General features: G+C 42.0%; 1 protein-coding gene across 4 annotated transcripts in view; it reads left to right on the top strand.

The window, feature by feature from the left end:
* LOC128703789 (uncharacterized) overlaps positions 1-13,852 on the top strand; it is a 662,970-nt gene that overhangs the window by 274,173 nt on the left and 374,945 nt on the right. For all 4 annotated transcript variants that reach the window (XM_070103721.1, XM_070103724.1, XM_070103723.1 and 1 more), the window contains exon 9: positions 9,233-9,355. In XM_070103721.1, coding sequence (XP_069959822.1) covers positions 9,233-9,355 — 123 coding nt within the window. The remainder of the gene's footprint in view (positions 1-9,232; positions 9,356-13,852) is intronic.

The raw sequence follows: 13,852 nt of genomic DNA, 5'->3' as shown, positions 1-13,852 counted from the left end.
GAAATTTCTGCTGGAAGGAACTGAGGATCACAGATGCGGAGGGCACGGAGAAAGAGGGAAATAAGAACACATTCCTGACAGGGGAAGCATGATAGGAAAAGTAGTGAATGTACATGTCGGACCGAAACGTCGTCGTAAGCTTCTCTCTTTTATGTGCGGGTTATTTGTTATTATTATTAAAGATTAGCCGGTATTCTCCCGGCCCGGGCCTTTTCCAAGTGGTGGCCCGGCCTTGGCTCCCTCTTTAGGGAGTGTCTGAGACCTAAGTCTCCCATGGGAGGAGGCACAAGTACCTCCTCATCTTTGGGACCAACTGTCCCCAGGCCTAGCCACAAGCTAGGCCTCTCTGGTCTGCCAACCCCGCCCCAAGGGGGCTAATGGGAATGACAGTCTTATGAGCTAAAGGCTCGGGCTCAGGTACCTACCCTACCCTAGAAGGGTTAGGCATGGTATCGATCGGGTATTCTCCCGAAGTAGTGGTGACCCGGCTTTGGCTCCCTATCTGGAAGTGTCTCGAGGTCTCATGGGAGGAGGTACAAGTACCTCCTCATCCCAAGTGTCCCCAGGCCCTTCCCTGCCCTCACGAAGAAGGGCCTCTGGTCTGCCATCTACCCCGCCTCAAAGGGGCTCGTGGGGATGGCAGTCTTATGAGCTGCAGATGGTAGCAAGCTCAGGCATTTGGCGTTATTTGTGTATCGTTCCAGTCACAGTATTGTGCCTTTTTTTGTTATTCATAACAACCATCTTTCTATGTAGTAGTATGTCGCTGATGTTAGCTATGGTCTGTATACCACGTACATGTACTTGTAGTAAATAGATATTATATTATTATTATTATTATTATTATTATTATTATTATTATTATTATTATTATTAATCTAAATCCTCTTCCTCAAGTAGTAAGGTGTGATAAAAATGTCTTGAGTCTCTCCTAAAACATCTTCGTTCTCCCACTTAACATGTGTAAAGAAAACGTGGTAAATAATATATGGCTAACTAAGGAAATCTAAGTTCCTCCCTCACTTTATGTATCTGTTGATTTTATTAAGTACATTTATTTAGGCACAGATACACATAAGTGCAATTATGATACATAGTAACATATGTGTAAATCACCCAGGATAACCCAAAAAAGTCAAACAAAGTGACTTATTTCCATTGTGGTCCTTGTAATATCTTATTATTTGCTGCCGCAGCCGCAGCAAGCAGCAACAAGGCTGCTCCTATATCTTGCCGTCCCCTGGGCCTATCCGAACTCCAGTGATGGCCAAATTTGCAAGTACTGCTGCAACAACATGCAAGTTAACTATAGTTACATAAAAACTGACGGTGACGACAACGAAATGGACTAAATATGACAGAAGAGGGACCGGCATTCAAGTACCAGACCTGCTACCAGACGTGAACCAGACACAAGACGTTTTCCACTAAATGAAATAACTGACCTCCATATCAACTGCACCAGTGTTTAACGGGAAGACAACATGGCAGAAATCCTGATCAACTAAATCTCCAAGGAAATGCCAGGTCTGTAGGACTTTTTTCGTCAGTGCCAAACGAGGGAAAGATTTGAGCCTTTAAACATGGCTGACCGGCATTCAAACAGCAGCTACTGCCAGACGTACAACTAGCGAAGTGAAATTCTCATCTTTACTGACGTTCATCTGTTGACAGTAGCATCATATCTGTACCACCATCATATCACCTGTACCAGTGCTAACGAGAGGGAAACACAGGAGACATCGTCAAATCAACAGTATAAAACTCCAAGGTATAGGACGGTTATCCCTCAGTGCCAGCCGTGAGAAAGAAGTGAATAGTTAAACAGTCAAGGTTAATGTTTTAGTAGCTGACCTATATTCAGCTGACCAGTGTACAGTGAGAGAATCATAGCAGAAAACGCCAAATATATCTATAAACTCAAAGAAAGTCAGGTGGTAGGTGGCGTTACTCCCCTAAGTGTTTTAAAAATGGCTGAGTCAGCAAAACAGGTCAGGCAGTCAACAACACCACACAATCCCCGATAAATGGAACTGAGGGGGATTTGGAAGGATAAAACCATGGATTAAACCTTTCTGATCTACCAGAATGGAAAGGAGTTAGAAGTTAATTGGGGAAGCCAGACTGTGAAGTGAGATGGGAAGGGGAGTGTGTTTGAAGGGGTTAATTGTAAGGGTTTTGTGAAGTTAAGGGAAAAGTGAGCAGTGAAGAGGTTTTTGAAGAGGAAATTTTACTAGTAATTCAGTGTGATTGCTAAAGCAGATACTAAGTGTACTAGGGACTGGAAAAGAGAAATAAATATTATTGTATATGAGTAAAAGAGCGAAGAGTGAAAATGGCAGGCATTAGGGGGGTACAGGCTGCCATAATTATATTTATATTTCTTCTTCAATTCCATGAAGAAAGAAATCAGTCATGGGGGTTGGAAAAGGTGAATGGAGTAACAGCGCCCTGGACAGTAAAAGCCCAACAGTTGCCATCCTACCAGAAAAGTAAATGTCACTATCGCCGCAAGGTATGGCAACACCGCATACCTAAACAAAAACAATGGCACACAGCTCTTATTGTAGCGCTCTTAAGTGGTGATATCCAAATTAATCCAGGACCTCAAACTATTGTGCAGAGGAAAAACAGACAGATAAATGACGGCAATAATGACGGTCTAGTAGCTAGGGATGATAACCTTAACTCCATAGGTAATGCATACATAGGTCAATGTGAGACAATACAGCCATTATTATCTCAAACACTACCAAACAGATGTATACACTGTACTAAAGTACGCATGAAAAACAGAAAAGGCACCTTATGTAAAATGTGTAAGGGGTGGGTGCATGATGGATGTATGTACAATTATAGCAACGGTGCCAGAATTCATTTTGTGTGTAACAAATGCACTTTGGCACAGTTACCCTTTAGCAGTGATGACATTGATTTACCAAATTTTAATACAAATGACCCATTGCCATATATTGATGATTATGATTGTTTTATGAAAACAGGCCTTCACTTTATTCATGTCAATGCAAGATCACTTCTTCCTAAATTGGCAGAGATTAGGATTCTAGCTAACAAAATTAGGGCGGCAGTTATAACCATCTCTGAATCTTGGTTGGATGATACGGTGACTGACGACGAGGTCAAAATAGATGGTTACAATATAAAACGCTTAGATAGGAACAGAAAGGGTGGTGGAGTATGTGCCTACATTAGAAATGACTTAGCTTACAACCCAAGACCTGATTTAAATAACAATAAACTGGAGATTCTATGGTTTGAAGTGCTGCTTCCTAAGACCAAACCCATCTTAGTAGGAACTAGTTACCGCCCTCCTACCCAGGACCAGTTCTTAGAAGACTTTTCCAGAGTCTTGTCCGGAGTTGAAAACAATTGCGAGACAATAATACTGGGCGACTTCAATATCTGTTTTCAGCAGCAAAATAACGGGCTATGCAAAAGGTATAAGCAAATTCTAGGATTAAATAGTTACACTCAACTTATTAATACTCCAACCCGGATCACACAGTTCTCAGCCACCCTAATTGACCACATACTTTGTAACCGCTCTGAGAACATTAGTCAGTCAGGCGTCATTACCACAGGTCTTAGTGATCATTTCATCATTTACTGCACCAGGAAAATAACTAGGGATAGGATAGGCCTACACAGGACAATAAAAATGAGGTCAACTAGAAACTACAGTAAAGAAACACTGGTAAATAGGCTACACAATTGTGACTGGACAGAGATAACAAGTTGCACGGACGTAAACGATGCCTGGGAAAAATTCAAAACAATGTTCACTACCATCCTTGATAATATTGCACCAGTTAAAGAGGTTAGGATTAAACGAAGAACTGAACCCTGGATGAATACTGAGATATTAGATAATATGAAATTCAGAGACCAGCTGCTAAAAAGATTTAAAGCAAACAGACAGGATATTGCAGCACTAAATGAATTCCAAAGGGTGAGGAACAGAGTACAGAGACTTATAAAAGGAGCAAAGGCAAAGCACTACTGCTCAAAAATTGAAGAGTATAAGCATAACCCCAGAAAGCTCTGGCATCAACTAAAACAGTTGGGGTATAGCCATAAGCCAGTAGATAGGTCTAACATAGTACTCACTATCGATAATGAGGTATGCCACGAAACATCTAAGGTGGCAAATTGCTTTAATTCATACTACACATCTGTTGCATCAACACTAGTAAGTAAACTACCAGCTGCATCAAATACCTTTAACACAGACTCTGATAAGTTTCAAACATACTATACCAATAAAGGGGTAACCCCAAACAGTTGTCAACTAGTAAGTGTATCTCATGACTTTATTCAAAAAGAACTAAGCAGGTTAAACCCAACTAAGAGCACAGGCCCTGATAACATCCCGTCTAAGTTCCTAAAAGATGGTGCTTCTGAACTGTCAATCCCTATTGCTCACATAATAAATCTATCAATCACCACTAATACAGTACCGGAGGGGTTCAAGGAGGCCAGAGTTACTCCTATCTTTAAGAAAAATAGTAGGTCTGATGTAAGCAACTATAGGCCTGTTAGTATACTCAGTATAATATCTAAAATTCTAGAGAGGGCGGTGTATTCTCAAGTAGTTAAGTACCTTAATGACAACAACATTCTCCATAGCTATCAATCGGGCTTTAGAAGATCCTACTCAACCGACACCTCCCTTATTAATCTGATGGATTACCTGAGAACTGAAATGTCAAAGGGGAACCTCATAGGCATGGTAACCTTAGACCTGCAAAAGGCCTTCGATACTGTCAACCACAATATATTATGTAATAAACTTCAAACTATCGGTATAGGTTCTGTAGACTGGTTTAAGTCCTACCTTAGCAATAGGAGACAAATAGTCAAAATCAACAAAACAGAATCAGAACCCCTGCCGATAACATGTGGAGTTCCCCAAGGTAGTATTCTGGGTCCCTTATTATTCTTATGTTATGTCAATGATATGCCTATCAGTGTCAAGTGCAAACTCCTACTGTATGCAGATGACAGTGCTCTGTTAGTGTCAGGTAAAGACCCACAAGATATTGCTAATGTTTTAACACTGGAACTGGAGTCCTGCAGCAAATGGTTAGTAGACAACAAACTATCATTACACCTAGGGAAAACTGAAGCCATTCTCTTTGGCACGAAACATAAACTGAGAAGGGTAAATAATTTTAATGTTCAATGTAATGGGGAGCCCATCACTTTGGTTTCATCAGTAAAATATTTGGGAATCCCCTTTGACCCAAGCATGTCAGGAGAATTGATAGGGAACAGTGTAGTAAAGAAAGCGAATGCCAGACTGAAGTTCCTGTATAGACAAGCACAGTGTCTACCTACTGAGGCTCGCAGGACTCTATGTCTAGCCCTTATACAATGCCATATGGATTACGCTTGCTCTTCTTGGTACTCTGCCTTGACAAAAAAACTGAAAGATAGACTGCAAATCACCCAGAACAAAATCGTAAGATTCATCCTGGGGCTGGGACCAAGAGAACATGTAGGCCAGGATGAATTACAGCAGTTGGATATGCTGAATGTTGAAGACAGAGTAAAACAACTGAAGCTAAATCATGTTTATAAAATTGCTCACAAGCAATGTCCAGAATATCTTGCTGTCAATTTTGTCAAGGCTGGGAACCAAAGCAATCATAGAACTAGGGGGAGAGAGCACAACTTTGTAGTACCCACAGTCAGTGGCCAGGCTTCAAACACCTTTTATTGTACAGCAATAAAGGAATGGAACAGACTACCCGCACATGTCAAAGCCAGTCATAGCGCGAACCAGTTCAAGAAGAGTGCCAAAAGGTGTCTGATGACTGTAGCTACAGAAAGGGAGGGGAATGATTTTCTATTTTTTAGCTAACATACGTGTAAATTTTACCTTATTCCTTGTAATGACACTCGTATTGTAGATAGTCTTAATGACCTTGGTGTCGCAGATAGTCTTTTTAGTAGGATAATAAGATGTTATCTTCATTGTAGAACAATAAGAAAATATTATAACCTTTATACTATAATAATAAGGTAAAAGGACCCCAATGGAAATAAGTCACTCTGTCTGACTTTTTTGGGTTATCCTAGGTTCTCTACACATATGCTGCTATATATGATAATTCTATGTAACTGTATTTGTGTATACCTGAATAAACTTACTTACTTACTTACTTACTTATCACCATCATTCTTCACCACCTATACTCACCATCATTCCTCACCGCCTATACTCACCATCATTCTTCACCACCTATACTCACCATCATTCCTCACCGCCTATACTCACCATCATTCTTCACCACCTTTACTCACCATCATTCTTCACCACCTCTACTCACCATCATTCTTCACCACCTCTACTCACCATCATTCTTCACCACCTTTACTCACCATCATTCTTCACCACCTCTACTCACCATCATTCTTCACCTTTACTCACCATCATTCTTCACCTCTACTCACCATCATTCTTCACCACCTCTACTCACCATCATTCTTCACCACCTCTACTCACCATCATTCTTCACCACTACTCACCATCATTCTTCACCACCTCTACTCACCATCATTCTTCACCACCTCTACTCACCATCATTCTTCACCACCTCTACTCACCATCATTCTTCACCACCTCTACTCACCATCATTCTTCACCACCTCTACTCACCATCATTCTTCACCTTTACTCACCATCATTCTTCACCACCTTTACTCACCATCGTTCTTCACCACCTCTACTCACCATCATTCTTCACCACCTCTACTCACCATCATTCTTCACCTCTACTCACCATCGTTCTTCACCACCTCTACTCACCATCGTTCTTCACCATCATTCTTCACCTTTACTCACCATCGTTCTTCACCTCTACTCACCATCATTCTTCACCTCTACTCACCATCGTTCTTCACCACCTCAACTCACCATCGTTCTTCACCACCTCTACTCACCATCGTTCTTCACCACATTTACTCACCATCATTCTTCACCACCTTTACTCACCATCATTCTTCACCACATTTACTCACCATCATTCTTCACCACCTTTACTCACCATCATTCTTCACCACCTTTACTCACCATCATTCTTCACCACATTTACTCACCATCATTCTTCACCACATTTACTCACCATCGTTCTTCACCACCTTTACTCACCATCATTCTTCACCACATTTACTCACCATCGTTCTTCACCACCTTTACTCACCATCATTCTTCACCACATTTACTCACCGTACAATCACATATCTCACACCAGCACAAGATTGTCTACACACGCAGCACCTCGGTCTGACTCTTGGAGCTCTTTACTTATCAAAGAAGAGCAAAGGAAGAGCCTAGCTCTTGGTGAAGTGCCAGAGGTATCCAAGAGTGCAGACACAGCTTCTCTACACACAGAGGGCAGCAGAAGTTACTATAAGCACTAACAGCAGAGAATCTAGAAGCTACACTCGCAGATAACTCGCACATAGAAGAGAGAAACTTACCACCACGTTTTGGTTCGACTTGGAGTCACACTGTGACTTTGTAAATGGTCCGACTTGGACCGAAACGTCGTGGCAAGCTCCTCTCTCCTATGTGCGGGATATTTGTGTATTGTTCCAGTCACAGTATTGTGCCTTTTTGCTTATTATCTAGAAGCTACGTTTTTCATACGTTATTCATAAATTGTTAACTTAAGCAAGGTTATGTTAAAAGTTATTAACATAGTTTTGGTGTATAATTATAAATATGCATTCCATATTGTCTTTTATATTTATGTTCCTTTGACACTTGTTGCAAAGTCAAGACAGGTCTGTTGAATGAGTAATGGTGAATGCTTGTTTCTTTCAGGGGAAAGAATATCACACTACCTTGGTGGGGTTAGTTAGGTTTAAAACCCAAGTGATCATTAACGCTGTACCTAACTTTTTTTCACGACCAGAATCCTTTATACATTAAAATAGGTATTTAGCTCATAGTGTATATACACAGAGAAGTACACCTCTCAGTGTGTATGTCGTGTGTTGCTTAACAATTCGAAAACGGGCGAAATTATATACAAACATTATCTCTCGGTCCACAACGATATAATACACAGTACCTTATCCACACAGCCAGACTCCAGATTCGTGAGTGTGGCTAAAGTACTGTGTACTCTGTTGCCGAGTTTACAGGTTCGAATCCTACTGTGGACTGAGAGATAATATAAATATCGTATAATGTGGTGAAAAGTTAATCTTAATTCTTGATCAATATATATATGGTTGAACAGAGTATTATTACACAGTCATACACTTGTTGCAGAAAATAAATAACTGTTAGTATTTAGTATTTAGTCAAAGGACCCCAATGGAAATAAGTCACTCTGTCTGACTTTTTTGGGTTATCCCAGGTTCTCCACACATATGCTGCTATGTATGATAATTCTATGTAACTGTATTTGTGTATACCTGAATAAACTTACTTACTTACTTATAATTTATGTTAAGCGCTAAATCCATGGGGATCATTCAGCGCATGACGTGGAGGCTTGATCCTCCGTCTGCTGAGCGCCAGACAGACGCGCTTCCTATTTGTACTCACCTTGTTAATAACTGTTATAAAGACATATATTGGTAGAAAAGTCTGGAGATATAATTTAGTAACTTAAAATAATCTAAGAAAGTCAGACTGGCTATATTAATGTTGTGTACCTTTCCAGTGGTGTTAAAGGTGGGGTGGCGCGATTATACGTGATTATAATGATGTATAATTCTTGGTGTGGCACAGATACTCATAAGTACAATTATCGTACATAGTGTAATTACGTAGCGCACTCAGCTCACTCACTGAGGTCCGTGGTTCGATTCCCGGTACGGGTGGGAACATTAGCACGTGTTTCCTTAAGACACCTGCTTTCCATGCTCACCTAAGAGTAAAATAGGTACCTGGGTGTTAGTGGACTGGTGTAGGTCGCATCCTGGGATAAAATTGACCTAATTTGCGGGAAATGCTCAGCATAATAAGGGACTTTCTATATAGTAGTATGCCATTGATGTCAGCTATGGTCTGTATACCTTGTACATGTACTTGTAGTTATAAAGATATTATTATTATTATTATTATTATTATTGTTATTATTATTATTATTATTGTCTGTGTATAATTGTTAATGTAGCGGGTGTCTGCCCGAAGTGTATAGTATAATTAAGGGCTTTAACGTGTGTAATATAAGAACGGTTTGGTTGACAGGTGGTAGCATGGTTGCTGGGTCGTGGAGAGGAGACGCTGGCCCGTCACCAGACTCTGGCTGACACCCTGACAGGCATCACCCGTCAACAGACGGAATTCCTCAAGTTCCACTCCGTTGCTATGGTAAGTGCGTAGCCGCCCTCCTGATGCTAATGTGTGTAGCATTCTCTCTCTCTCTCTCTCTCTCTCTCTCTCTCTCTCTCTCTCTCTCTCTCTCTCTCTCTCTCTCTCTCTCTCTCTCTCTCTCTCTCACACAGTGTTTTACAAGGTTAGGTTAAGGTTACTAACTTTATTTACAAGCTAAGAACTGCTACCTACATCAGCTCATCATTCTAACACAACAAGACCCAAGAAATTCCTTACAAAGTAAGTTTGGGACGATAATAAGAAAACAAAGGTGTTTTTTCGCTGCTGCACCAGTGCTAGTTCTCACATCATTTCCATACCAGTGTCACATATTTGCATAGCAACTTGTGACAGGTTAACACCCTCAGCAGCCGGCTAACATCGCTAAAACAGATGAACGATGTCCACATGTTTCCCCGGGTGATCGAACCCGGTATGCTTTTGCTGTGAGCCGGTCCACGGGAGCTAGTAGAGCTGACGAAGGATGAGCAGGTATGCCGAGGGATGGGGCGGAGGATGCTAGTATGTGTCTAGTATTTAGTTTGTCATTCGTGACCCCATGACTAGAATGGCCTTCCTTACATTATTCATTCATTTATTAGCGTCTGGGACTGTGGGATTTGCGTTATACAACTTCGTAAACACAGCGCTTGTTGTAGTGCATTAGGAAGGATTGTGTATAATATTAATATTATACAATACCGATAAATTGATGAATAAGACACATGTGCAACACCTAGGTGTCTTTAATTATGAATGTGACACACTGGGTATTTATAGTGACGAAACGTTTCGGCTGCACAAGATTCTCTTCAGTCTAATACATACGATAGTAATACTGCTGACAGTATTAGTAGTTTTGACGTGATCAGTCCAGACTTGTGTATTCTCTCGTGTGACTTGTGTGTGTGTGTGTGTGTGTGTGTGTGTGCGTGGGTCTCAGGGTGTGGGTTGTAGGGTGTGGGTCGTAGGTTGTGGGTCGTAGGTTGTGGGTCGTAGAGTGTGGGTCGTAGGGTATGGTAGGGATGACTGAACACTGACCCATTGTGGGAGATGACCTGGGCAGTGTCTGCTCTACTGGTAGACAGTCTGGGCGGTGTCTACTGTAACTGCAGACAGGCTGGGTGGTGTCTCCTGTAGCTGCAGACATTCTGGGAGGTGTCTGCTGTAACTGCAGACAGGCTGGGTGGTGTCTGCTGTAGCTGCAGACAGACTGGGTGGTATCTGCTGTAGCTGCAGACATTCTGGGCGGTGTTTGCTGTAGATGCAGACAGGCTGGGTGGTGTCTCCTGTAGCTGCAGACAGGCTGGGTGGTGTCTGGTGTAACAGCAGACAGGCTGGGTGGTATCTGCTATAGCTGCAGACATTCTGGGCGGCGTTTGCTGTAGATGCAGACAGGTTGGGTAGTGTCTGCTATAGCTGCAGGCAGGCTGGGTGGTGTCTGCTGTAGCTGCAGACATTCTGGGCGGTGTTTGCTGTAGATGCAAACAGGTTGGGTAGTGTCTGCTATAGCTGCAGACAGGCTGGGTGGTGTCTGCTGTAGCCGCAAACAGGGTAGGTGTTGCACTGCAGAAAGTGAAGGAAAGGCAGGTACAGAAGGTATTGTGACAACGTTTCACTCTAGAGCGAAACATCTAAAAGCTCTATGTAGAGTGAAACGTCACATTAATAAAGTCTGCTATGTCCTGTGTCTGTTCTAAAGGCTGGGGGCTAGGAACTAGGTGCTAGGGACAGAGGCTGGGGCAGCTGCAAATTCAGAATGACGCCAGGTGGAGCAAGTGTAGCAACTAGGTGACGAGAAGTGGTAATTAATGTCTGGTGTAGCAGGTAGGCAGCTGCTGTGCAGGTTCAGGCAACAGCACATAATGCTGTCTCAGCTCTCACCAGAAAGCTCTCAAAACTCTCAAACATAATCAAAACGTCTCTCAAAGATATTGATCTGAAAGTCACAATTACTTATCTTTCTGTCTCGCAAGCATGTAGAATGGCATGAAAATCTACGAATTTCTAATTATATTTAATCTACACTGCTGTTTTGCATGATTCGTAATACGTGTTGGTCAAGTAAGTCTAGAACCATAGGAATACAAGGTAACATTAGATTTTGCCACCGAAGTGGCTAGTTTATTGTGTACGTACTCACCATCCTGTGGATGGTAGTGGCTAGTTTATTGTGTACGTACTCACCATCCTGTGGATGGTAGTGGCTAGTTTATTGTGTACGTACTCACCATCCTGTGGATGGTAGTGGCTAGTTTATTGTGTACGTACTCACCATCCTGTGGATGGTAGTGGCTAGTTTATTGTGTACGTACTCACTATCCTGTGGATGGTAGTGGCTAGTTTATTGTGTACGTACTCACCATCCTGTGGATGGTAGTGGCTAGTTTATTGTGTACGTACTCACCATCCTGTGGATGGTAGTGGCTAGTTTATTGTGTACGTACTCACCATCCTGTGGATGGTAGTGGCTAGTTTATTGTGTACGTACTCACCATCCTGTGGATGGTAGTGACTAGTTTATTGTGTACGTACTCACCATCCTGTGGATGGTAGTGGCTAGTTTATTGTGTACGTACTCACTATCCTGTGGATGGTAGTGGCTAGTTTATTGTGTACGTACTCACTATCCTGTGGATGGTAGTGGCTAGTTTATTGTGTACGTACTCACTATCCTGTGGATGGTAGTGGCTAGTTTATTGTGTACGTACTCACCATCCTGTGGATGGTAGTGTCTAGTTTATTGTGTACGTACTCACCATCCTGTGGATGGTAGTGGCTAGTTTATTGTGTACATCATATCCATCCTGTGGATGGTAGTGGCTAGTTTATTGTGTACATCATATCCATCCTGTGGATGGTAGTGGCTAGTTTATTGTGTACCTCATATCCATCCTGTGGATGGTAGTGGCTAGTTTATTGTGTATATCATATCCATCCTGTGGATGGTAGTGGCTAGTTTATTGTGTACCTCATATCCATCCTGTGGATGTAGTGGCTAGTTTATTGTGTACCTCATATCCATCCTGTGGATGGTAGTGGCTAGTTTATTGTGTACCTCATATCCATCCTGTGGATGGTAGTGGCTAGTTTATTGTGTACCTCATATCCATCCTGTGGATGGTAGTGGCTAGTTTATTGTGTACCTCATATCCATCCTGTGGATGGTAGTGGCTAGTTTATTGTGTACCTCATATCCATCCTGTGGATGGTAGTGGCTAGTTTATTGTGTACCTCATATCCATCCTGTGGATGGTAGTGGCTAGTTTATTGTGTACCTCATATCCATCCTGTGGATGGTAGTGGCTAGTTTATTGTGTACCTCATATCCATCCTGTGGATGGTAGTGGCTAGTTTATTGTGTACATCATATCCATCCTATGGATGGTAGTGCAAGAGCATATGGGTACACAATAGGCCTAGGAACTAGGCCTTCAAGAGGGTTTACAGGAGTACATCTGGATTTGTATCTACAGTTCACTTATCTGTTACAAACGAATTAAGGAAATTTGCTTAGTATATGTGGTATCTTATTTTCATTAATAAGATATCTTGACATATCACGTATGTTATTATACTGTCTCTTTATGGTAAGAACGGCAGTAATGAAGATTTTTTTTTCATAGAACGTATTACGTTAGGTCAGGTTCGTCAGGAAACAGGACAAGTGTTTCCTGACGCGAGTCTTAGTCATATGATGACCTACCACTGGAGCTTTTGGTCATCTGTCCGAGGCCTTCCGCTGGCTTACCGGTGCACCCCTTTAAAAATTATGGTTGTTATTGTAGCCACTTTTTAGAACATGTTAAATGTGTCCACCATTATGGATGATACAGGAATGTGTATGGTACAGTTGTTCTTATTTCTGTAATATTTGTGTTCAAGTTTCGGAGGCCTGGTCTGGGACCGTTGATTCCTGCAACCATTATGTGATAGATGGGTGCACACAGGAGTATGTTTTGAACAGTAATAAGGATGTAGGTTGGTAAGTTTATTTAGAGTATATTTTATTTAGGTACATGTACACGTAAGTACAGTTATCTTACAGTAGTGTGAATTACCTGGGATAACTCAAAAAAGTAAGACAGAGTGACATAATACAGAGATAAACTGAACAAGTTTTTATTGTTATGACTTCGCAGTTTGAAGAGGTAAATGTCGTGGTAATGGAGTTCTGCAGGTGTGTTCTGTCCAGGCAGATGTGTGCTCAGAGCGTCTTTATCTGTGGGGTAACTGTATCTGTGTATACCTGAATAAACTTACTTGCCAGGAGTGTTGGTGATGGTAGTGGTGGGTGGTGCTGAGGCAGTGTTGGTGATGGTAGTGGTGGGTGGTGCTGAGGCAGTGTTGGTGATGGTAGTGGTGGGTGGTGCTGAGGCAGTGTTGGTGATGGTAGTGGTGGGTGGTGCTGAGGCAGTGTTGGTGATGGTAGTGGTGGGTGGTGCTGAGGCAGTGTTGGTGATGGTAGTGGTGGGTGGTGCTGAGGCAGTGTTG

This window comes from Cherax quadricarinatus, chromosome 87 (assembly GCF_038502225.1).
Source record: "Cherax quadricarinatus isolate ZL_2023a chromosome 87, ASM3850222v1, whole genome shotgun sequence".
Taxonomy (NCBI): domain Eukaryota; kingdom Metazoa; phylum Arthropoda; class Malacostraca; order Decapoda; family Parastacidae; genus Cherax; species Cherax quadricarinatus.
The sequence above is the reverse complement of the archived record's forward strand: the minus strand, read 5'-3'. Positions and strand labels throughout refer to the sequence as shown.